The sequence below is a fragment of the Bos indicus genome, chromosome 8 (genome assembly GCF_029378745.1).
Source record: "Bos indicus isolate NIAB-ARS_2022 breed Sahiwal x Tharparkar chromosome 8, NIAB-ARS_B.indTharparkar_mat_pri_1.0, whole genome shotgun sequence".
In the NCBI taxonomy this organism is placed as follows: domain Eukaryota; kingdom Metazoa; phylum Chordata; class Mammalia; order Artiodactyla; family Bovidae; genus Bos; species Bos indicus.
In genome coordinates, this window is record NC_091767.1 from 63,486,900 (window position 1) to 63,513,854 (window position 26,955).

The 26,955-nt window shown below is 43.2% G+C and overlaps 1 protein-coding gene across 1 annotated transcript in view; it reads right to left on the reverse strand.

The window, feature by feature from the left end:
• Positions 1-26,955, reverse strand: part of GABBR2 (gamma-aminobutyric acid type B receptor subunit 2) — a 369,209-nt gene that overhangs the window by 207,494 nt on the left and 134,760 nt on the right. The window contains exon 3 of the mRNA XM_070794811.1: positions 12,458-12,628. Coding sequence (XP_070650912.1) covers positions 12,458-12,628 — 171 coding nt within the window. The remainder of the gene's footprint in view (positions 1-12,457; positions 12,629-26,955) is intronic.

The following is a 26,955-nucleotide window of genomic DNA, read 5'->3' on the forward strand; positions in this document are numbered from 1 at the left end:
TTTTCATAGATACAGAAAGTAGATTTGTTTTTGCCAGGAGCTGGAAGGAGTAAGTTACTGCTACAGTAAATGAGTTACTGCTAATGGAAATAAAATTTCTTTTTGAAGGGAGGAAAATGTCCTGTGTATATACCAAAACTATTTACTGGTATAATACAAAATGGTTAAAATGGTAGATTTTATCTTATGTGATATATCCTCATTAATATCTTGTAAGGGCCAGAATCCCGCCCCAACTCTCCTCCCCCTAAAAACTGCTCCATTTCCTCTTCACTCATTCTGTGAGGGGCTTCCCAGGTGGTACTAGCGGTAAAGAACCCACCTGATAATGCAGGTAAGACGTAAGAGACCTAGGTTCGATCCCTAGGTCAGGAAGCTCCCCTGGGGAAGGAAATGGCAACCCACTCCAGTATTCTTGCCTGGAGAATCCCATGGACAGAGAAGCCTGGTGGGCTATAGTCCATAGGGTCGCAAAGAGTCAGACACAACTGAGGCCACTTAGCAGCAGCAACATGTTATGTGAATTGCTTCTCAATAAAAATAAAACCCCAAATACTCTCTAGTAGCTTCTCAACTGGAGAAGGCAATGGCAACCCACTCCAGTACTCTTGCCTGGAAAATCCCATGGACGGAGGAGCCTGGTAGACTGCAGTCCATGGGGTCGCTAGGAGTTGCACATGACTGAGCAACTTCACTTTCACTTTTCACTTTCATGCATTGGAGAAGGAAAAGGCAACCCACTCCAGTGTTCTTGCCTAGAGAATCCCAGGGATGGAGGAGCCTGGCAGGCTGCCGTCTATGGGGTCACACAGAGTCAGACACGACTGAAGAGACTTAGCAGCAGCAGCAGCAGCAGCTTGTCAACTGACTCAAAAGCTGAAGTCCTCACTAACGTCTTGTAAGGGCTAGAAGCCCATCAACTCCCCTTCCCTCTAAAAACTGCTCCACCTTCCCCTCACTCATTCTGTTCCAGCCATAATGGCCTCCATGATGTGGTTCCAGCACCATCAGATTAACTCCCATGTCAGGACCTTTGCACATGCTATTCTCTCAGTCTGGAAGCCTGTTTTCCCAGACATCCTACGACTTGCCCCTCACTGCCTGCACATATTTACTCAAATGCCACCTTATCTTTGAAGCTGTCCTTGACCTCACCCCACCTCCCATGGCATATTCTATTCCTCTTACCCTAGATCAGTTTTCTCCCTAACACTTACCATTATCTGATATACCATATATTTATTGGCTTAACTATATTTTTTAAAAATCATGTGTCTCCCCAACCAGAATGCAAGCTCCTTGAGGGCAGGGATATTGCTTCATCCACTGATATGCCCACAGTGCCTAAAACAGTGCTCGATGTGTGCTAGGTACTCAATAAAGAGGCTTTAAATGAATGACACATTTCAGAATGAACACGAGGAAACTTATGACTGCAATCTGCCACACTAATAGAGCAAAGAGAAAAAACCATGTACGTTTTTATACAGATTCTAAAAATACATCTGATTTTTTCAGCATGCATATCTTGGCTTAAACACTGAATAAATAAAAATAGAGCATCCCTTAAAATGATGAGAATATCTGTCCTTCTAACAGACATCATACCTTACAAACAGCATTCTCACTGCAGTCAAGAACGAGACAAGAATATTCACTATTATCACCATTTTAAAAGTAATACTAGAATATTTAGTGAATAAAGCAAAGATAGTAACAATAATAATAGCCATAATATATTGGGTGCTCTTTTGGGCACTGTTCTAAGACCTAAGTGCTCTATATGCATTAATATATTTTAATATTCACAATATCTGAGGTAATATGAGTACATTCCCATTATCAGGAACATGGAAAAGTTACATGATTTGCCCAAGGTCACAAAGTTGATAAGTGGCTGAGTCAGAATTGGAATCCAGGAAGTTTCTCTGTTCTAACCATTATATACTACATCCTCAATGAAAAATTATGAAGATAAAAGTAGTGTAACCTTGGAAAACAGAAAGCAAATTTTCTCTTGCTCCAGATAGTATTGTTGTCTATCTAAAAACTCACGCAAATTAAGAGAGGAAAAACTACCAGAAGTAATAAAAATTCAATATAGGCACTCAAAAGATGTAAATACATGATCGACAGCTTTGCTATATTCTAGCAAGAACCATTTTTTAAAATGTCAAGAAAATTAGATATCATTCCCAAAAGCAATAATAAATATAGAATACTTGAAAATAAACCTAACATAAAATAAAAAATATCTGTATGAAGAAAATGACAAAGCTTTACTGAGGACCTAAAACGCTTTGAGTGAAGAGATGGTTATTCATGAATACATAGACTCAGTATTATAAAGATGTCAAATGTCTCCTAAATTAATTCTGGATTTACTGAAATTCAAATAAACACACCAATGGCATTTTTAGACTCTTACAAAAATTAATGGGTAAAAATAGAGACAACTGTGAAAAAGAAGGCAAGACTATACATAAAAGTATATCAAAGAAAGAATATTCAAAACACTGAGATGCCAATTCCAGAATAGATAGTTAGATCAAGGGAACAAAATTTTAAAAATGCATAAACAGTCTAAAGGCACACTGTTTAATAGGTGGCCATTAGCCACATGTGGTTCCTCTGCATTTGAAGTGGCTAGTGCCACATGTTCAAATGATAGTGTCTGGGGTATACAGCATTAAATAAAATGTACTATTAAAATTAATTTTTCTGATTTCTTTTTTCTTTTTAAAATGTGGCTACTAGAAAATTTTATTTTCTTGGGCTCCAAAATCACTGTGGACAGTGATTGAAGCCATGAAATTAAAAGACACATGCTCCCTGGAAGGAAAACTATGACAAACCAAGACAGCATATTAAAAAGCAGAGACATTATTTTGCCAAAAAAAGCCCTGTATAGTCAAAGCTATGGCTTTTCCAGTAATCATGTATGAATGTGAGAGTTGGTCCTTAAAGAAGGATGAGCACCAAAGAAATGATGCTTTTAAATTGTGGTGCTGGAGAATACTCTTGAGAGTCCCTTGGACTGCAAGGAGATCAAACCAGTCAAACCTAAAGTAAGTCAACCCTGAGTATCCACTCGAAGGACTAATGCTAAAGCTGAAGCTCTAATACTTCAGCCACCTGATGTGAAGAGCTGACTCACTGGAAAAGATCCTGATGCTGGGAAAGACTGAAGGCAAAAGGAGAAGGGAGCAGCAGAAGATGAAATGGTTAGACATTAATAGCATCACCAGCTCAATGGACATGAATTTGAGCAAACTCCAGGAGACAGTGGAGGACAAAGGAGCCTGGCGTGCCGTAGTCCATGGGGTCTCAAAGAGTCGGACATGACTTAGTGATTGAACAACAACTAGAAAATTTTAAATCACATATGTGGCTTATATTATATTTATATTATATAGAACTGGAAATTATATGCAAAAAGCAGTATGTTATTTTCCAAAGATAATATTCAGCATAGGCATTTTAAATGGGTCAGGAAAAGATGGATTCATTAAATGCTGAAGAATTACTGAATGACTATGGGGGCAGAAAAAAGAAAAGTTTGATCTCAGGCCACATGCAGTAATTCTGGGCCAATTAGAAGAAAAGAAGAAAATGAAGGTGAATTTATGGAAATTTGGGGGGTGGAAAAAGCAAGACAAACTAAACTTAAAAGTGAGGACAAACAGTCTTCCTAAACTTGACTATAATAAATATTAAAATTTTTAATATTATCAAATAACATAAAAAAACAAAATTGAATGTCACTTGAAACAGGATGGGATACTTGTAACAACTGTGACAGAGTTGATATCCTTACTTTATAAAGAACACTTATAAATCAGTAAGAAAGACTCCAACAGGAATATGTGCCAATAACATTAACAGCCAATTTACAAAAGGAGAAACAGAAATGAGAACGATTCCTAGTAAAAAAGAAATTCCATCTTAGTAGTAATCAAAGAAATGCAAATTAAAATAGCAATTGCCAAGGATCAAAAAAGAATAATATACAATGTTGGCAATGAGTACTCTCATATACTGCTCTGAAACTAAATTGGTATGATCTTTCTGGAGGACAATTTGGCAACATGTACAAAAGGTTGTAAAATGTGCACACATTATTTCTAGGAATTTATCCTTGAAAAGTAATCAGAGATGTTCACACAAAAATACAAGTATGGATTTACTGCATTGTTGTTTGTAATCAGGAAAAATTGGCAAGTATCTATCTCCACGTTTAGTGATGGGAGCTCCCTTGAGTAATTATGGTATATCCATAGGGTAGAATTGTTTTCACCAGCTACCAGGAAAAAAAAATAAAAAATCAGCAACAGAGAACACTTCCTGTACCATCCCAGATTCCTCAAAATGTCAAAGATTTTTTAAAAATCTCTAAACGTTCTGGAAAATGACTAAGAAGACCACCAATGGATAGACTATTTGCAGAACTATATTGGAAGACAGGAAGGGAACAGATCAAAGGATAAAGAAGACTGGAGAAGAGCAGCCCCAAACACATCAGGCTGTGGCAAAAACGAGGACATTTCACGGGGTCGCCAGGCCCAGAGCTGCCAGGCCATAACAAGTCACGGTGGTGGAGAATATCTGCTGGCTGGGGAAAATGTTCCCACTGGGTTGCAAGATTATGGAAGCCATTTCTATAGTCAGAGCATGTATTTGTTAATGCGAGTTCACTCGCGTATGGAAAAAAATGTTAAAGACATATGCCTATAGATGTTAACACTGACCTTTCGGTGGGTAGTTATGGCCAATTTTTACTTATCCTTTTTTGTTCTGTGTTTTGCAAGTTTTCTGCATTGAGTACATATCAATATCATGGTTAGAAAACATCATATGAGTATTTTAAAACAAGCAAAAACTAATAACAAACAGAACTTGAAGGTTTTATGTAAGAAAGTGACTATAGTCTCATTATTTTTCTTTTGAGTCCCTGCAGTAACCTTCTGGCTGGTTTCCCAGACTCTAGTCTGCTCGTCCCAATCAGCTCTCAAGATTGCTAACCGCCTCTCACCCCTGATCTGAAACCTTCCTTGTCTCCCTGCTCCTACTGCTGACAGGTGAAGTCCAAACATGGAGGCTTGTGGGGCCTTCACCATCCTTTCGCTCAGCCCATTCGCCCTTTCTTGCCCTACATACTGAACTGTCCAGCCCTAACTACCTTCTTTTCACGAAGTTTCCCTACACCTTCTAACTCCACTTCTTCACTCACATACCCTGGCACTACCGAAGCCAGGCAGATGGGCCTTGGAGGTGGGGGAACCACAGCCAGAATTGCCAGAAGAGCTTTGGGGACCCACACATGACAAGACACACCGCTTTGTTAGCCAAGCGCAGCCAAGGTTGTGACAAATTCCCCTGGGACACTTGCTAGGAGCCGATGTGGCGGGATGTCACTGGGATTTGGGGTCTGGGAAGATCATAAGACGTACACGCAGAATCTCATGGCAAAATCCCAGGGGACTGTGAGGAGCCCTGCTTGAGACATGGATTGCCTGTTCTGGACACCTACCTCCTTGCTCCTGAGGTGGGTGTTGGGTGGGATGGGAGGGGGATACTGGCCCAGGCCCATGTCTCCTTCTCTCCACAAGGAGAGGCAAAAACCTGGGTTCACACCTACACCTGCCCCTGCTTGGTGAAGCCTTGGCAAAGTGACTTCATCCCTCCTGAGTGAGTCTGTTCTACCAAATGGAGATGGACCATGCTGGGCGACTAAACGTCATCACCTGCATATGGTAGGTACCCCACAAATGGCAGTAGATGATGTCATAACTTAAATACATTCTCCTATCCAGTGGTTCTGGAGCAGCGGCTGCTTCACGGGGCTGCAGTCATGCTCTGAGAACCTGGCCCAGGGACTGTGCAGGAACCCCCAGGAAGTATCCCTGTTCAGAGCTGTGAAGTGGATGACCAGGACTCGCCCTCCCTCCCCCTCCGGAGACCTCCAGGAACTCCTCTGGGCCCTCACTCACTCGTGTGTTCCAGGGTCCACACTGCCTGGGTGGAGATATAGTTATCTAATATCACAGCCCTGGTGAGCAGCGGGTGTGGCACTCACCCTGGCCCCCCAGGCAAGCACCCATCCTCTCTGAGCAGGGTCCAGGGCAGCTCCTTTCTTCTAAGAGCTGGGGTGTGTGAGGTGGGAGGGTGCTTGGCTTTGAAGACCTGCTGGGGAGTGTCAGGAGGAAGCATTTGCCATCTCCTCCCTGGGGAGAGAAGAAGGGAGGGTGTGGGCCATCCTTCCAAAGGTGGAGCTCTAAGCCCAAACAAGGCATTCCCCTCAGAGGCCTGCTTTTTAGGCTCAGCCACTGCAGCCACCTCTGGACAGGAAAATGTCCTAAAAGCATGAGCAAATTCTTCAAATAGAAGTTGGGGCATAGAGTAGAACCATCAGGGTCAGAATCTGATCTGTCAGGAGTCCTGTCCGGCCTCCTAATAACAGAAGATCTGCAGGTCTGTGGGTGACCCTGCAACCTAGAGGAACGCCAAGGACAAAGACCAGAGCTGAGTCTGGCCCTACTTTCTGATAAAGCGGGCCTCAAAGCACAGAGGCCTCAGTTGAAAGCTTCGCATTCTTCTAATACCGGGATTCTCTAACTCCAGTATGCTGAGCCCCACTCCCAAAGGTCTGATTCAGGGGGCCTGGGGTGGAATCCTCAGATTTGCTGGGAACAAGTTCCCATTGCCAATGCTGCTGGTCAAGGACCACACCACAAGAACTGCTTTAGGGGATGGGATGACCTGATCCTGGTACGAGCGGATACTGAAGTAATGACAACTCAGAACGAACATTCCAGAGAGCCAAAAACACAACTCAGACACAAACTACAGTGAGCTCGTTCCCAGTGTCCAACTCTGACACCACCCAGAAGAACCACAGAGCAGGTCCCAGGTCACGGCTGCTTCCAGTGGCTGGCCCAGAACCTTCCACTGAGATCTCTAGAAGAATCTTCCACCAACAAACAATGCCACATCCAAACAAAAGTCAGTTAACAGATGTCAGAATGACCTGAGCTGAGCTCTGTGGGAATGTGGCTTCCCATCTTTGTGGGTGCCTCCCCTCTCCCCGATGGCCCCTGTGACTCACAACAGGGACTGACACTTCCCTACAGCCCCTCACCCCCATCTCACCATCCTAGTTGCAAGCAGACTACGGACCCCAAAAAAGAAACCACTGCCTTGGCCTCTAAGAATCTGGCCTAGTGGGCAAAGATTGATTTACTGAAATCCTTACTGAACACATATGCTCCAGGGTTAGGGGACAGAAAGGCTCTTGTCCACAGGGGCCTTCCAGTTCAGGAGCAGTGGGTGACTGACAAGGAAGGAGGTCGGGTATTTCTCTGCCCTGCACACAGCTGGTAGAGAGAGAAGGTCGAGGGGAGGGGAGCACAGAGACACACACCTGACCCAGTCTGGGGAGGAAAGTTGAGCCAGGTATGGGAGAGGACAATCTGCAGAGAGAAGCCAGAGGTGAGGCTGGACCAAAGTGGAGAGTGCCGGAGGTGAGACAGACAAGGAGGCCTCAGGGTATGTAAGGGTTTCTGCGGCCACCCCAAGGAGCTCATCCCTACTCAGAGCAGCAGGGAAGGCTGACGATTCTACTAAGGTTGGCTCCTAGACGAGAAACAAGCACAGGGTCCCCCTACCCTCCAGTGTGGGCATGTCCTCCGAGCCATATAAGTGGCAACTTTAGAGAAGGTGACCAGAGACCCCTTTGGTTGGGGCAGATGGTGACTTGGCAAGCAAGGAAGGGCTCCAAGGGCCATGGAGGGCTGAAAGGGCAGGTGCTTTGAAGAGGAAGCTCTGCAGATGGTGCCCTTTTGGTCTTGGACAGATCAAGGGCTTTGGTGGGTCCCAGCTCTTGAGGGAGGCTCTGATATGGAAAGGTCAGCCCCAGAAGCGCCGAGATCACTAAGCCAGCGACTAGGCAAGGAGTCTTCGAGCCTGCCTGGAGGGAGCAGAGGAGAAAAGAGCGGTGCTAGTGGCAGGCACTAGACCCCGCCGTATGTCTGGGTTGCTGAACGGCGGCCAGCCATGGGTTAAGGAACCAGATTCTAGATGACAATAAAAATAACTGCCACCCCTTGCATGGTGCTTATTATGAGTCAGGCACGCCTCTTAGCACTTCAACTTTCAGAACACATGTAATCCTCACAAGCATCCTTAGAGTTAGTTACCATTATTATCCCCATTTTTAAGAGGAAGAAACTAAGGCGCATAGAAACTCAGTAATTCTCATGGTCACACCCCTGGGAGTGGCAGGATCAGGGGCAATGACCCTGAACCTTCACCACAAATTCCTTGAGCTAGGAGAGCTCTTAGAGGTCAATCGACCCAACTCCCTTATCTTACGGAGGGGAAACTGAGGCCAAGAGAGACTGAGTGGTCTGTTCAATGGTACTAAGCTGGTTAGTTTAGCATCATGGGATCAGGAATCCAAAGAATAACTTAGTGAAGATGGTTTGGTAGACCACAGGACCAGGAGCTGGGAGAATAGGCTCAAATAACCCTCTGGCTATCTGCTGGTCCTCAGCCACCCCTGCTCACTACCTTCATTTCCACCTCATCCTTGCCTCTATCGTATGCCTTCAGTGTACACATAGACACCACTTAGCACCCTGGTCTCTCATTTCCTTGCCCCTAATCCTAGTGACCTCTACCTCCACTCAGCTTTAGCTGTTCATTCATCACCAGGGCTTGGACCCCCCAATCCCTATATCCCTCCCCCAGTTCTGCCACAGTCTCCCATTCTTCTAGCTCCTTCATCTCTACACTCTCAAGCTTTTCCAAGACTTCCAGAGCTACACTTTCTTCAGGCCCACAGGCCACTGCCTGTCCACTGCTCCCCATCCCGGGTCCCATGGACCACCCTCTCAGCAGTACTCTCTTTATCACCACTTTTACCTTTGTCTTCCACCTGGTGATTCTGATGAGCAACCACAGTTGAGAACTCAAAGAAGGAGGCCTGACACTTACTGACCTTGAAGCCATGTCCACTCCTCCCTGGCCCTCCATGCCCCAGGTTCTGTGCCTTCATAGACGTTGGCACATGGTAGGCCACATCTGTATTTTTTGAGTGAATGGATATGCATTCCTAGGGCTTGTCCCAAGTACCAGTGGAGGCGAGAATGTCCATTTAATGAACTCCAACTATGCAGAAGTTTTTCATTTATGTTTTTTCATCTAACCCTCTCATCTCCCAGTGCCTGTGAGGTGGGGATAAATATCTCTACTTTACACATGGGAAACTGGATCTCACTGAGGCGTAGTGAATTGCCTGGGGCCGCAAAGCTTTTGCTTGGTAGATCTGGGCTTAGAGATCTTCTGGTACCAAGTCTTTCCTTCTCTCCTCTGATATAAGTCTTTGACCCAGAGAGGGTAGAGCTGAAGCAAGCGCCATCTTTCTGGCCACTGGTTCCCCATGGACCCCTGATTGTCCTGGCAGCAGCTTTAGATCAGGTACACTTGAGCCAACAAGGTGAAGTGAACTGCCTGGGGTCACACAGCCATTGCTTGGCAAAGTGGGGCCCCGAGATCAGCATATCTGATCCAAGGCCTGAGCAGATCTGGGTTACTGCACACTGGTTTTGAATCTTATGGATGGGAGCTCCAAGGAGCAGCTGGTTCCAAGGTAGGATAACCCTCAGCCCTCTACCCCTTTCAGAAGATTAAGGTTTTAATTAAGGTTTTCCCCCATTCCCCTCTAACTTTGGGATTGCTTTCATTTGACATTCCTTCCAGTGCACCAGTCCGGAACAGAAGTGCTTGATGCTGCTGATCGACCAGTTTCATAAAAGGAATCCAGTTTCCTCTGCACTCACGAAAAGCTGTTAGCCCCTGGCGAGTTTCCAGGGCCTGCACTCCAGTGATGCAGCCAGACATCGGGAGAGGGATGCCAAAGCCCTTGGGCACAGAGAGGAGTCAGCTGGGCTGAGAGATTAAAATCGAAAGGGGTTCTTGCCAACAATACCACCAAGCAACATCCTGTCCTTAAAAAAGAGGCTTCCCACTGAGATGCCCTGAAACCTGGCTGAAGGCTCTAACACAGCTGTGCAGGGACAGAGATGTGGTACCAAACTGACATTTCCTGACCCCAGTGAGGACAGAGAAATGGAGAAACACTGACCAACAGTCTGTCAGACTTCCAGCCTCAGCTGGGCTCTTTACCAGCAAGTGCCCTGGGGCAAGAAGGCACCTGCCCTCTGTGAGCCTCAGTTTCCTCATCTGTAAAATGGGAACCATAACCTCTCCCTAAAGGGCAACTGGCTGTTTGGCAATCTATAAAGCTTGGGGCTGATCACGTATCCTCTTTAAACCAAAGATTGGGGTTTTTCAAACCTCTCTACACAAAGGTAGCTCTCAGGTGACTACAGGTAGTTAGGGATGGAAAGAAGGAACAATGGACTGTCTGGACCTGGAGTCTAGATTCTGGGATTCAGTCCTGACTTCTCTGTCAACAATCTTTCATGACTTCAGAGGTGCTTTGAAGCCCTGAACTTTGTTCATTCCTCTCTCTGGGCCTCAGTCTCCCCTTCTGTACAATAAGGAGGTTGGAGGAGGTGTCTCTAAGAGCCCATCAGGCTAAGTCAGCCAAAGACTCCATTGCAAAAAAGCAGGTCCCTCCAAGTGTCAGCAGAGTCCACGTGGATGGGGCCACAGGACTGGCCCTGCGCACCCTCACCATTAATCTGCTTCACACTCATTCCAGAACATTCGTGGCTGCTGTATAAAGGGCAAGCTTCCAGCAACAGCCTCTTCAGTGTTTGGCAGTGAGTCACTCCCACTGGAGGTCAAGTTCTCTTTGTGCCTCTGCCTGGGGACTGGGAAACAGAGGTGGGAAGCTGAGGACCCTTCTTGTCAGGGAAAAGCTGGCCTTGTTTGAATGACTACAGACTACTTCTGCTTTTCAAGCACCTCTGAAAATATCCCTCTCGGCGCATAAACTGTATAGCTTGCAAAGCTCTTTGAAATTCATGACTCATCTGATTTTGGCAGGAGGTCTGCAGGATGGGCTTGGGAAGGGTTATTGTCGCCATTTTATAGGGGCGGAAGCTGCAGCTCAGAGAAGTGAGGTGACTTGGCCAAGGTCGCACAGCTAATGCACGGAGTGGTCTCTCCCATGGAGTGGCCTCTCCTTCCCAGGGAAAAATGGGGCAGAGCCTCGGAAAGGCAAATGCAGAGCTGGCGTGGAAATCGGGTCTGGTGGTTCCCAGCACTGCTCTGCTCCACCTCCCTCACCCCACCCCACCACTGGCAGAAGGGGCGTGTCCTCCCCAACTACTCTCACCGAGGTCTGCCTGCTCACCCACCTCACACATTTCCCTGAGGATCTGCTCACAGTTGTTTCTCTTTCTTTATCTTGGGCTCCTAAGCAAACCTGGACTGTATCATCTTGTGGGGAAGCTCCAAGGACCAAGAGCACACACAGGAGAAGACTGGAAAGTAGGGACTATAAAGAGATGAGGGGAAAAAGTAAGAAACCATTCTGCACTCAGCTGAGTGGAGAAAGCTTTTTAAAAGATTTGCTAATATCCACTGTTTGTAAAAACGTGTGGAAATTTTCAAAGCGGTTGGAGGAACTAGAAATTAGAACAGGCTTTCTGGAGGTCAGTTTATCTCAACGTTTTAAATGTCCCAGAAATTCTACTTCTAGAAATCTATCGTTGAAGATGCACACCTAGGTGGAAAGGTGTTGGCTGTGATATCAAAAAGCTGTAAACATTCACTAATTTACCATCTATGCACCCGACAAGAACATCATGGCCCATTAATAAGAACGAAGTCAATCAAGATCTCAAAGATCTGTTGTAAAGTGAAAAATGCAAAATATCTACCTAGTATGAGGACATTAGGTTTAAAGGTACTGAGGAAGGTCTGGGCAGATGAACATTACACAGAAAGCCGGACTTGACTTGGAAAAGAAAATGGATTTAGAGGAATTGGGTAAAGCAGCCCTTTTCTTTCTTTTTTTTTTTACTATATGTAATTTAACTTCTCTTTTCCTTGCAACAACAGCAAGCCTCAGAACACCAAGTATTGATGTATATTTGTAAATCATTAAAACAAACAAAAACTAAAAAAAAAACCACCCAATCCACAGTGACTTTGGTAATCTTCATTCCAAGCCGGCTTCTCCCCAAATTCTCCTCACAGGAGAAACACTGTTGGTGGCACCCCATGATTTTAGATCATCACTAGGGTCGGCAGCAAGAACAACACGTCTACAGGGTGGGTGAGGGAATAAGCCACATGATTTAGCCAAAAGGCACAATGGAAGGGAAGGTTCCACTCCTGAGCTGTGTGAGTTGGAGGTCTTCACCAGCCCCACGCACAGTTGAATACCTCGGCAGCTCCAAGGCCCGGAACAGTGCCCAGCCTGATGGAGCTGTCTCGCCCCTTGCCTGGAGGTGGGTGAGGGGCGCCTCCCAGCGGCGTGTACCTCTGAGAAGCGCTGCACATCCTGGGTCAGCGTGCCCACCCGTCTCCACTGGTAGTGCTTCAGCAACTTCAGGATGGCTGGATTCACCGCGTTATCTGATGGGACCGTCCGAAAGAAGTAAGGGTATTTCTTCTTATCTGCTAGAACAGGCGTGGTGGCAGCAAAGGAGAGCTGAAAAACACAAAAGAGACAGCATTTTACTGAGGGGAACCTCATAGCTGTGGGCTCAGGATCTTTCCTAAGGGAACAGAGGTCTTTAGTTCTCACTTGAGGTACAAACACACAGGCAAAATACTTTTAACCTTCTTACTGCAAAAATAACTTGTTACAATTGAAGAGGCTTTTAAAAATGTAAAATAAGGAGAAAGAAACTTCGTTAATGTTGTCGTCTGCCTCCTTCAGATCCTTTCTCCGTGCATGGCGATGAACTAAAAAAAGATTCTTGAGATCATTCTGTATACGCACTTGAACTGTTTGTTTATTCCCTCATTAAATATTGTCTTAAAAGCATTTAACCATCCTGTTAAAACTTCTTGCAAACATTTTATCATGTAAACTTTTTAATAGTTCCATAATATTCTAGCATCTGAACATACTGTAATGTACTACATTGTGTTTAATTTGGGGACATTTAGACTATTTCTAATTTGTCATGATTATCCTATTCTACAAGCACCTTTGTGCTTAGCATTTTTCCCCTATATTTCAGGCTTTTTCCATAGGGTAGAGTCTAGGATGTGAAATTTCCCAGAGAAGGAATGTGAGCTTTTAAAGACATGGGATGATTTGAGAGAATAGCACTGAAACATGTATATTACCATATGTAAAATACATAACCAGTGCATGTTCGTTACATGAAGCAGGGCACCCAAAGCCAGTGTGCTGGGACAACCCAGAGGGATAGCGTAGGGAGGGAAGTGGGAGGGGGTTTCAGGATGAGGGGCACACATGTATACCTGTGGCTGATTCAAGTCGATGCATGGCAAAAACCAGCACAATATTCTAAAGTAATTATCCTTCAATTAAAATAAAGAAATTAATTTTAAAAATAAAGACTTCATACTTATTTCCAAAAAGGATTGCATCAATTTGCACACCCACTAGCCAGGTATAACTACAGAGGATCAATCTTACCACATTCTTGTCAACAGAAATAAAACATCTTTCTATCTAATTTATTAATGATTTATTACTGAAAAACTGGAATCATATTGCATTCATTGGTTATACATTATGTTGAACCTTTTTCTATGTGGCTGATTACTAGTTATAAGTCCTATTTTAGGAATTGCTTTTTCATGTCTCTTGTTTATTTTTTGAGTGGTATTCTAATGCTTTCCTTATCAAATTTAATGAAGACTGTTATACATACAGCATTCAAACTCAACTATTACAGGTGCTGCAAACACCCCAGCTTGTTTGCTTTTACATTTCGTGTGTGTATATTCTAATTTACAGTCAGCAGTCAAATCTGTCCATCTTTCCCTTTATTAGTCCTTCTTTTTCTTTTAAGTACCTGTGAGTTGCTAAATTGGATTTTAATTATCTGTTCTACAGGGCCCAGCATAAATGTCACCTCTTCTATAACATTTCTTCTGATCTCTGCTTTCTCTTCCCCTCAGCCTCATCCACAGAAGGTGGTTATCAAATGTTTTGATCTTTGCAGTGTGATGGTGGAAAAATGGTATCTTCTTGTAGTTCTGATTTGCATTTACCTTATTAAGAGTGAGGTTGAGGATCTCTCTGATGTTGAAGAACAATTTGCAGTATCTTTCTGGAAAGTATTCACATCCTTTGCTTGTTTTCCAATTGGACTTTGAGTCTTTCCCTTACTGGTTAGCAGAAGTGATCTTACTGGTTAGCAGAAGTAAGGAGATTAGCCCTTTGTGATATAAGTGGCTAATTCACCCTCAGTCTATATCTTTTCTTTTGATGTTTCTCATGATGTCTTTTGCCATACAGAGGTGTTTGTGTGTGTGTGTGTGGCTGCATTTATTAATTTTTTTCCTTTCTGTTTTCAGGCTTTATGTCATATTTAGAAAATTTTTTCTCAATCTGAGATTGTACGAGAATCCCTCCGTGGTGCCTTCTAGTCTGTCTGTCATCCTCCCCTGTCTGTCCTCCCAGGTCGTGGCCTGGTGAGGGAGGAGGAAGATTCGGTACCCGCATGTGATGAGCGCTGACCCAACTGATGGTTAGGCTTTATACGATCCCGTAGCCCCTGACAAATCATTTTGTTTTTCATGTGTCTCAGTTCAGTTCAGTTCAGTCGCTCAGTCATGTCTGACTCTTTGCGACCCCATGAATCACAGCACGCCAGGCCTCCCTGTCCATCACCAACTCCCAGAGTTCACTCAAACTCACGTCCGTCGAGTCAGTGATGCCATCCAGCCATCTCATCCTCTGTCGTCTCCTTCTCCTCCTGCCCCCAATCCCTCCCAGCATCAGAGTCTTTTCCAATGAGTCAACTCTTCGCATGAGGTGGCCAAAGTACTGGAGTTTCAGCTTCAGCATCATTCCTTCCAAAGAAATCCCAGGGCTGATCTCCTTCAGAATGGACTGGTTGGATCTCCTTGCAGTCCAAGGGACTCTCAAGAGCCTTCTCCAGCACCACAGTTCAAAAGCATCAATTCTTCGGCACTCAGCTTTCTTCACAGTCCAGCTCTCACATCCATACACGACCACTGGAAAAACCATAGCCTTGACTAGACGGACCTTTGTTGGCAAAGTAATGTCTCTGCTTTTGAATATGCTATCTAGGTTGGTCATAATTTTCCTTAGCAAGTATTTAATAAACTCTTGTATAGTTTTTTTGTTGTTGATGGGTACCGACAGCTCCAGAATTTTGTGACCACTGCCATGGTTATGTGTGCGCATCACTTGTTAACGCTACTTGGTTTAGTTTAACCTTCTTCAGTATGCTTCATTTACTAAACTTTGTGCTCAGCATACCTAAATATTGTTTTATTTTTGGCCATGCTGCACAACTTTCAGGATCTTAGTTCCCTGACCAGGATTGAACTCATGCCCTCAGTAGTGAAAGTGGGGAGTCCTAACCACTGGACCACCAGGGAATTCCCAATACTATTTTTAAAAAGTAGTATTTCTTTCCTTCTTTTGTTTCATTTACATCTTTGATCCAGAGAGGGCATGGCTGAAGCAAGATCTCTCTTTGCTGCCACCAGCTTTCTCCCCCAACGTTTGCTATTCCAGCAGCTCTAGATTCAATATGCTCAGAGTCCAACTTCAGCATCTTGGGAAGAAACATCCTGGCACCCCCAGCCCCCAGTTGAAGTTGCTTTGCTGCTTTTCCTGTGACCGGAGGAAGCACTTCTTCCCCCCAAGACTTCAGCAGAGCAGGGCAGTGGCAATCTTGTCCCTTTGGTGACCTGGCTCAGGCAGTAGATTGCCATTACCTAGGGTCCTCGGATCTCCTCGGTTCACTTGGCAGCCTCAACAGGTCCCACTTGTTGGAGATGAACACACAATAACCCATCAGCTGTCACCGGAGCTAGAGAGCACCTATAGAAACCAATTTCCAAGATCCCCACAGAGACAGGACATCATCCCAAGCTTGGCTGAGGTCAAGGATAGATCAACTGTTAAAAAAATTGGGGGGTAGAGTAAGCCCCAATAGGGATTACCCAGAGAGAGGAAATCCCAGCTGGACACAATGAGGACACTCACATCCAGAGTTGTCCAGCAAGGGCAGGCCTGCTGACAGAAGCAGTGAGATCCCTGTGTCTGGAAGTGTGCAAATGGAGGCTAGCCCGTGGCCCAGAAAAAACACAGAAGGGCTTCACAGTGTCTGAGAACTCCTGAAAACCTGTAGGAAAACACCTGTGGGGCATGCATATGCATACAGACACACACATTTTTCTGAAAAGAGGATCCATGGCTGCCATCAGATTTACAACAAGGATCTTACAACCAAACAAAGTGAGCACATCTGCCTGAAGGTGATACTTAGGTCCCATAGCGATGTAAGAAATAGAAGCTGTCTACAGTCTGCTCAGACCCAGTATCTGTGATTCTTCTCTCAAGATTAAAACAACATTTTCAGTTTCCTATGGTCAGTGTAAGAAGGAGCTATTAAAAAATCAGGGAGACACTATTTCAGGACCTGGGATGGTATATGTACAATTGCATCCCCAAAAATGCTTATCTAATACAATTTGGAAAATATTGGTTTTCTGATGTGATTTCTGAATCACACTCTGGTTGATACTTTGCTGTTATTGTCCCATTAGTTCCAGGTCCACAATTAATTGTTGCTTGAACAACCTCATATGTTTGCCCTGTAGGTAATTACAGTGGTTACTGTTCAGTGAATAAATGGCCCATTGTGTTTACAATGGGCTTGGAGTACAATATATGCCCCGGGTCTAAATCATGTTGGGTGCAAAATATTAACTGGCACTGACATTTTCTGCACCACTTGAGATAATGCACACTTTGATTAGATTGCTTTGCATCACTGTTCTTCTAGCTTTAGCCTCCTAAAACTTTCTTCTATCGGCAAAGGCTGCAGGCGCTGGGTAGCACTGCTGAACTTCGGAACTGAAGGAACCTGAGAAATCCTCTAGTTCTGGGGTTCTCTCCCTACTCTGGCTACAGACTGGAATCACATGAGGAGATTTTTTTAAATACTGATGACTTGGTCCCACTCCAAACCAAGTGAATCAGAATCTCTGGGCATAGAGCCCAGGTATCAGTATTATTTAAAAACTTCCCAAGGTGATTATGGAGCCCAACGAAGGTTGAGAATCACTGATACAGCTCAACAGCCCTGGTTTTGAATAAGCAGACTGAGGTCTTGAAATGGAAAGACATCGATATACCCATCAAAGTTAGTAAGAGGTAGAAACAGAATTCAAATGCAGGGCTAATGGACTCTAACACCTGTGTTCTTTCTTCCTCTGATGGCTGTCCTCTGCTGCCTGTGTGCCAGGCTTTCCTCCTCCAGCACAGTCACCCAGTTTCTGCAACATGTGGCCTGTCAGCATCAGGACCCCATTCAAAGATCCAATCTCCTGCCTCATTTCACATAGCCAAGTCCATTTCTAAACAGACTGTGATTGAGGTTTCAAGTTAATCCCTACCAAGGATTATTTCAGAGAGTACTTTTAAATTTATTTTCCAGTTTCATTATCATTTTTAGTTTTATCGCATTGTTTTGAGAATTTGGTGTATACAGTGTCTGCTTTTGGAATTTATTGAGATATTTTTTTTGGTGGCTTATTATATAATCAATTTTTGTGAAAGTTCCATGGTAGCCAGAAAAATAGATGCAGTCTCTAGTTGTAAGCTATAAAATTCTTTATCAAATTTTGGTGCATAAGAGATATAACCCAACTAACCAATTATCTTATTAACATATGCTTTGTATTTTTGTCTACTTGACCTATCAAAGACTGAGAGGTACGTTGAGTTTTTTCTATTGTCTCTGACAATTTCTCCATGTTACTCAAATGTTTTGCTTTTTACATTTTGATTTTATGTTTTGAAGATAACAATTACATCGTTATTTTTCAGCAATGTATATATACACCTTTCCCTAGTGCAAACAGCAGGTACTTACCAGATAATCAATGAATGATTTGAGGATTAAAATATTTATCAAAATAAAATAACCCTGTTTGTCATTTATTGCTGTTTGTTTCATATGATATCTTGCTGAATCTTAATACTGAATTAATATCTTGATATGAATATTGAAACCCTTTATTTTTTGTTTGCATTTACCTGTCATAGCTCTGATTCTCTTTTCATTTGTATTCCATTAAGATTGTTTTTAAGTATATTTCTTGAAATGACATGAATGGATTTTAAAATACATGCTTATTGCTGCAATAAATACTTGACATTGCATGCATTGTCTTGCTGGCAGTCTTTTTTTTTAAAAATGTTTCTTTTTGTTCCCTTTGGTATTCAGACTTCTCCATTCTTCTCCATTCTGGATATATTAATCTTGCTTTTTGTCTTAAACTGTTAGATATCTTTTCACATTCTGAAGAAGGGGTTGAAAATTTGCTGAGGATGACCCTCTGTTGCTTTGACGCACGGTAGAATATATCTGGATATAAAATTCTTGGGCTACCATTTTTCTGCTTTGAACCTACAAAGTGGTGCAGAGGAGAAATCTGAGGATAGTTTGACTGTTATTCATTTACAGGTAACTGACTTTCTCTGTTTGGATGCCTGAAGGGTTTTTTTCTTTATTCTTAGAATTTAAAAAAATTTGCCTAAATAGATGTGGATGTGGCACTCTTGATTTTATCTGGAACACAGGGAGGCCTTCAGTCTATATGCGCAAGTCTTTTAACTAAAAAACATATATATATGTGTATGTACATACATATATACATAAGTATAAACACATTATATAAATGTAGCATTTATATATAATATATAATGCTATATATTCATTATATTTATATTATATTAATATTCATATATATTCTTGCCTCTCCACTAGAATACTTGATTATCTATGTGTTGTCTTTTATTCCCCAAATCTATATCTGTAGTATTTTTTCTATGATTTCACATCTTGGTCCTTCTCCTCTGCATTCTGAAAGACCATCTTATTTTATCTCTTATTAGAGGGTACCTGAAAATTCAGTTTCACTAATTTCTGGTAAAAGGGCCGTATCATCCACAGTCCCAGTGACAGAGCACCAGGGTTCTCATTTCTTCACATACTAACCACCATTTGGTATTACCTGACTTTCTACCTTTTTGCTTATCTTTCAGGGATAAGGTAGCTCTTTATTAATAATTGATTCTGCAGCCCCCTGAACATAATGTGGTTGAGTAGCTGTACAGATAGGCCATTCAAGTTCTTTATTCAGTGGGTTTGCTTTTCAAGTCACTTTTAGTGTTGCTGTCCTTGCCATATTTTTTATTGTTATTGATTTCTTCCATTTTCTAGTAATTTTTTAATGATCAGAACCCTTTTTGCTCCATCCTATCTCATGTTTCATGGAGACCATGTCTTTCCTGCATATGACTGAAGCTGCCGGAAGTCTTTCTAAAGTTTTTTTCTTTATCCTACAATAGCTCATCTTCAGAGCTGGACTCTTCCTCTACTTCTGGGTATTGTGAGTCTTCAGTTATTTTTGCAGTATTTTTTCAAAGTCCGAATGTTAGGTATTTTCTATGTACTCATCCTCAAAAGCATGGCAGGTATTTTGAGAGGTGGCCTATTAAGAGATAATACATGGATTGCCCATGGCCCTATTTTCTGTCTGTTTACATTATAACTGAGTATTTTTTTCTCAGAAAACTGAGGAACAAGTATTTGAGCACAGATTTTGGTGTCTAGTACACTCCCACCTTACATAGTTCTGTATTAATGAGTGCCTTATTTTCTGATTCTCTGGATCAACACAGTACACCAAATTTCTGTCATGCATTGCTGCCAGGAATTTTCTTTTCTGCCTATAAAATTTTACTTTGGAGATTTCTGTTTAAACTTCTTGTGCTCTCCTGTCTACCCTCTATCTAGCTTTTTCTAGGAATTTATAGCTCTGTTTGAATTTAGAAAGATATATGAAAATGAAGAGAAAAAAAGCATCTTGATTGCCTCAAAGATCAGCAGCTGTGACTACAGGCATAGTTGTCCAAATTTCTGATTGGATGGTAATGAATTTGCCTGCAATGCAGGAGACCCAGGTTCAATCCCTGGGTCAGGAAGATCCCCTGAAGAAGGAAATGGCAACCCACTACAGTATTCTTGCCTGGGAAATCCTATAGACAGAGGAGCCTGGTGGGCTACGGTTCATGGGGTTGCAAAAGTCGAACATGACTAAGTGTTACCCAAGGAAGGAAGGATCTGGGTCCCTAATAGATTCTGGGGGTTGGGAGGTGGGGAGAGAAAAGTCTATTATTTTACAGGGCAGCTGTAGTTTTAGGCAGCAAGTTTCCGAGTGCCAAGAGACAACATTTGGTAGAATTTTTTCAAGCATATCCCATCTACTTTATAATCAGCAAAGCTTCCAAACATCTAGACTGTCAGTAAGTCTTAGAGTCCCTTAGTTCTTTGAGGTAGGATTTACTATCCATTTTACAGCTAAATAAACCATGACCCAGAAAAGCGACACAATCCATGCAAGTTCAATGCAGGAAAATGTAATTTTGACTTCATATCTGGTTGCCTTTCTTTTTTTTAAATAAATTTTAATTAATTAACTTATTTATAATTGCACTGGCTCTTCATTGCTGCACATGGGCCTTTTATAGTTTAGTTGTTATGACTCTGCAACCCCATGGATTCCAGCACACCAGTTTTCCCTGTCCTTCACTGTCTCCAGTTTACTCAAACTCATGTCCATTGAGTCAGTGACACCATCCAATCATCGTGTCCTCTGACACCCCCTTCTCCTCTTGGCCTCAATCTTTCCCAGCATCAGGGTCTTTTCTAATGAGTCAGCTCTTCCCATCAGGTGGCTCAAGTATTGATGCTTCAGCATCAGTCCATCCAATGAATATTCAGGGTTAACTTCCTTTAGGATTGACTGGTTTGATCTCCTTGCTGTTCAAGGGACTCTCAAGAGTCTTCTCCAGCACCACAAATCAAAAGCATCAATTCTTTGGGGCTCAGCCTTCTTTACGGTCCAACTCTCACATCTGGTTGTGGGAGTGGGGGCTCCTCTTCGTTGCAGTGCACGGACTTCTCATTCCAGTGACTTCTCTTGTTGCAGAGCACAGGCTCTAGGTGCTTGGAATCCAGCAGCTGGAGCACACAGCTTCTAGAGCACAGGCTCAATAGTTGTGGTACATGGGCTTAGCTGCTCCGCAGCATGTGGGGTCTTTTCAGACCGGAGTCAAACCTGTGTCCTCTGCACTGGTATGAAGATTCTTAACCACTTAACCAGAGAAGTCCTGGTTCTCTTTCTTCAACCAGCTCTGACCCATCAGTCCAAGATGAGGTGGGGCAATGACCCAAGGCTTGCTCTCTCTTCTGAGACCCACTAGCACAGGGAAAAAACTGCTTATTTCAAGGCTTTCAGGGTTTCTCAAATATAGCTGGTATCTATGGTGGGCATGGTTGGTCCTGGGAAATTCTGGGGGACACACCCTTAACCAGAAAATTAGAACAAAAGGCAGCCATCAGCATCTCTCTCTGAGTTCTGGCTTGCCGTGGAATATTCTGTAAAAGTTTAGGGTTAGTGTATGGAACTGTGCGTCTCTTTCACATTAAGGGCCCAGAGGTAGAGAGATCAGGAGAGTGAAGACAACTATTCAGGCACTTCAGGGAGCTGGAAAGCCAGGCTTACCCTTGTCTCTATGGCTTTGAGAGCAAAGCAGAGCATTTCCCCTCTGTGGGTGTCTGTTTTTCTCATCTCTAAAAATGATGGGTCGAACCAAAGACTTGAAAGTTTCCTTCATCTGTATACCACACAACTCTATACTTCTGTCTCCAACAATTGAGGAGAATGATTAAAGAGTTGGTTAGTTTTGTGTGGGTGTGTGTTTCATTTGATCTGATTTATTCTGATAATTGCCATTGTGTTTCACTTCTCTTCTGCAGATTCAAGCCTAGCTGAAAAATGTAAATACACCTCCCAATTTCAGGGTCTTTATTAAACTCTCAGCCACTGATGAATTCTTCTCTAAATGTAATGCCTTCTTTACCTGGTTTGGGGCCTCTGGGTTTAACTTGTCTGCAGAAATAAACCATTTTTCAAGTGGAAAATCTAACCAAGAGCAGCCCGGGTTGCTAAATCTTAGGTGAGAAGTGTGGGCCAGATGCCAGGGGGGAGAAGATGATTGAGGCTTGCTCTTTTCTCCACTTGGTTTAATCTTCTTCCATGGGTTTGCTGACTGTTTCTGTAATTAAATGAGGGAGGTATTTGTCATCTAGGGTTCCTTTCAGCCAAGATGAATGGAATGCAACTTTCTCAGGAAGCTTCTGACAAAACCCTATTTGTGGCCAGTGCCAGGACATATACAAAGGCTCCAGGCTGTGTGCGTTGGGAACTGGGGTCCACTTCAGATCTGCGCCAGGTCACCGCTGCGCCCAAGCCCTGGCGAAAAACTGTTTGGACACAAAGTGCCTCAACACAGATGCCTGTGAGACTAATGTGATATGGGGTGGCCACAAAGCATTTTCCAAGTTAAGGAGGGAAAATGAAAGCCTGGCATTTGGGCGAGTTTCTGTGGCCCACTCCAATAAGGCTTGCTGAGCAGCATATGCAGGCTGGCTCTGGGGCTTGAAACGTCTTCTGGAATCCCCTGGGGACAATCACCCGCCTTCTTATTGATGAAATTTAGTGCTAATCACTCAGAGATGCACAGCAGCTGAGTTGTTATCACCCATGTCCATTGTCATGTCCTTAAAAACTGGGGACTTGCAACAATTCCTGCTGGAGGCAGGGAGGGCATAACAGTGTTTGCTCCTCGTGGAGAGACTGAAGCTCAGAAAAGACACAATGCCGTGCCCAAGGCCCCATGAGCAGCAAGGGGCAACGCTGGGATTTGAACTCAGATATTTTGCCTTCTTCAAGGTATTGCCTAGTGAGCACCTGCCTTGGGGCCAGTTGTGTGTGGGGCTTGACGTGAAGGGTTCACTTTGTCACTGAATGTGCGAAACCACCATATGGCACAGACATTATTTTGATCTGCATTTTTCGATGAAGCAACTGAGGCTCAAAGAGGCTAAGCCACTTGCACGTCATCACAGATCAAGTGACTGGCAAAGCAGGGAGACTAATATCACCAGCTTCCATTCCACAGACTTATGCTTCTTCTGTGTGATGAACAACTTCCAAAATTCATTTCCTGCTTTAGTCTAACTTTGATCTTCACAAAACCCCACGATACAGAGTAGACTTTATTGCCCTAATTTTATAGATGAGGAAACGGAAGCTCAGAGAGATAAGTGACTTGCTCAGAGTCACATGTGAGCAAGTAGCAAGGTTAGGGCTCAAACTTGGGACTTTTCTTCTTGAAATCTGGTTCATCTCTCCATCAAAAAGGCTGCTTTTTAGGAAGGCACCCAGGTACAATATGGGAAAGCAAGTGGGACCATTTAAGAGAAAGCAGAAGAAAAAAAAAAGATTTGCTTAAAAGAAAAAAAAAACACAACAATACTAAATCCGTGGCTTATTATGCTTCAATTGCCTGTTGCTGCTGCTGCTGCTGCTGCTGCTGCTGCTGTTGCTAAGTCGCTTCAATCGTGTCCAACTCTGTGCGACCCCATAGATGGCAGCCCACCAGGCTCCTCCGTCCATGGGATTCTCCAGGCAAGAGTACTGGAGTGGGTTGCCATTGCCCTGCTCCTCAATTGCCTGAGATGTTGCAATTCAATTATATGAAATAAAACTCAAATGTATATTTGACATTTTATTGAAGATCAAATTCTTCACATTTTTCTTTTTAAACTTTTATTAGGATTATAAACTACATGTATAAGTATATAAAATATATATGTTCAGTTCAAGGAGTAATGATAAAATCAATATTCAACTGTCGATCACCCAGTTTAAGAGAAAAGCTTTTATTTATGTGTAAATATTAAATTGTAAAGTAACTTAATTTTTTGCTCTTTAAGATACATTTTTTTCCCATGTGCCATTCTGCGACTTTTATTTCCTTCTTTACTCCCCTCTACTATATTTCTATCATTGTCTTACATAAAGAAGTTTGCAAAACAAATATTACTTCCTCAAATCCTTTTTTTCCTCCTTTAGAGTAAAAAGCTGTAGTTAAGTAGAGAAAGAGCACAACCAAGCCAGTGCTGAGAAAGCAGTATGGTCCATGGGGTAAGAATTCTGAGTTCCAGCTTGGACAGGCTGGGACTGAATGCCGGCCACACCACTCACTACATGACTACAGGAACATTACTTCACCTTTGGGGATCTGTCCCCACTAAACCAGGGTGACAAGCCCCCTCCCCAATCTTAGGGCTATTCTGAGGCTCTGAATGCACAGGCATCCAATTAATGATTGTTAATGTTAGATCACAGTTTCTAGACTGAGAAGTTATGAGAACTGGATGGTATTGCTTACAATTAAGAAAAGCCTTTTAACTGACGAAATACTTTCCTTCAATAATACCTCAACCCCATGAGGGCAGAATGGAGGAGAGTTTACCCATTTTAACATGCAAAACCTCAGAGAATGGAAGGGTCTGCTCACAGTAATGTGGCTACTACCAGGCTGAGACATAATTCTAACTCATAATTAGGATCTAATTCTAAATCCTAACCTAGCAACTTAAAAATGTCTTGTTAATTGGAGGATCCTTGGTGGTCCAGTGGTTAAGACTCTATGCTTCCAATGAATGGGGCATAGTCTCCATCCTTGGACAGGGAACTAAGTTCCCACATGCCAGGCAGCGTGGCCAATTAATAAATAAAATCACTTTAAAAATGTCTTGTTAATTTTTAAAAAGTAATGATTGTTTTGTTTGTCTAACTGTGCATAATTAGAACATATGTCTTTAATTTTTCTTAAACTTCTGGTTAGATGCTTCATTCACTTCTCCCTTACAGCTGTGTAGGTGACAAATGCAGGAAATTAACAAATTACAATAGAAGACTGGTTTCTTCAGTTCCTTTGCACTTTGCCTTCAGCTGATGTCTTTAAGGGTAAGAAGCACTTGTGTGTGATCACAGCTGTGAAGCCAACTGCCTTTTAATTACCACACTGCAAAAATCATGTCTCCTCATGTCAATTTAGCACCTCTAATTAGTCGATAAGTTGACATCACATCTATGGAGGGGGAAAGGTGTGCTGGGGCCCAGCTCGATGCTTGCAGTGGGAGAAGATACAGCAGCATTCCCATCTGCTGAATCCTCCCATCTCTTTAGAACCAGCTCCTACTCATCTGTCCAGGGCTGCTCACAGCCACCTGCTCCATGAAGGCTTCCCTGCTATCCCTCAGCTCTTCCAGCACTGTTTCCTTCCCTTCCTTTGGAGTGCTGAGAAGTGATTGATAGCTAGGCCCATTTCACTGACTGGTCTGTGTGCATTTTGTGGGCTGTCTCCAATCCTCTCTGTAGTTATGAGAGAAAAGAAAACAGAAGTGGACAGAGGAGGCAACAGGATCACAAGAGGCCTCCGTGCTTGCCTTCCAGACAAGAACTCACCATGGTTTTCACACAGAATGGGGCTCAGGAGGAAAGTAAGCACTGATTTCTGTGGCTGAGAAAAACATGGTTTTAGCTGGGCTTGTGATCTTGGAGCATCTAAAGAGAGTCCAGGCAAAGCTCTGGGCTGTAGGACTCTACTCAGGAATCACTTGACCAGGACAGGCCAAGACTCCTGAGGGGACCCTGCAACACCTGCCCCACCAACACAAAGACAGAGAGTCCACAAAAAGGTCAGGAGGGTGGAGGTCACTGGGCATCTCAAAGCCCAGACAACTGGGCTTTAAAGGAAGGGGTCACTGTAGGTTCTATTTACAATTGTGAGCCAACACCTCCCAGAACCAAGGAAGGAGAAGCAGAATGCTGGACTTTAGACCTCTCAGATTTGCTTCATGATCAGTCCTGGGGAAACTGAGTAAGTTAAATCAAGATAAAAGATTCTAAGGTGCTTTCCAAGAATGTGAAGTCTTCTTCAGGGGGACAGAGAAGGTCATCCTGGACCAGTGAGCCTGCGGCTAGGACACAAGGAAAGCAGTGTGACTATGGAACAATCAAGACCCAGCTCTTCCAGTGTAAGCTGCATGCCCACCAGCAATCCATTAAACCTCAGTCTTCCTACCTATGAAATGGAAAGAATAAGTCCTGTCAACTCTCCAGGGCTCTTTTTTTTTTTGAAATGAGAACTTAACTGTGAAAATGTTCTACAGGAAGTAGGTCCTTGTGCTAATGGAACATGAGGGTTACAATACCCACTTAGTCAGCTCATCCATCACCTTTTTCTACCACTCTAGCCTCCTTTCTCACTCTCACTCTCCAGCCTTTTACTTTCCAAAGCATACCAGGCTCTCTCTCATTCCCCCACAAAGAAGCCTTCCTAAACACCTCCCTACACCTCCAGTCCGAGCCAAGTGCACCTCCCCACCCCCATCAGATCTATCACACTGAACCGTAACTGCATCCTTACTTCCCTCCATAAGACAGTAAGATAACAAGCACTCAAGTTGTTACATAAGAAGCACACAAATATTAATACTTGTTAAAAAATAAGAAAGCTCAGATCAAAGTATGACTTTCAGGGAGGCTAATATGAACCAATAAAGAAGAAATATTTAGTAATAAGGTATTCAAGAATGAATCACAATCTTGCTAAGTACTGAGTTCCCCGTCACTGGAGGTATTCAAGGAAATCTTGAGGATCGTCCGCCAGGGTCAAGGATGGGATTCTCAAACCAGCAAGGAGTTTGCATGTGATGGTGTTATGTTTTATGTGAATTGGTGGCACACCCAATGGTTTTAGGTGAGCCCCAATCTAATATTTTATATCTTAATAGGTATTTTTTCTCTTTATTTACTTTTATACTTCTTCTTAGTAAATGATCCTGATTTTCCATCCATGGTATT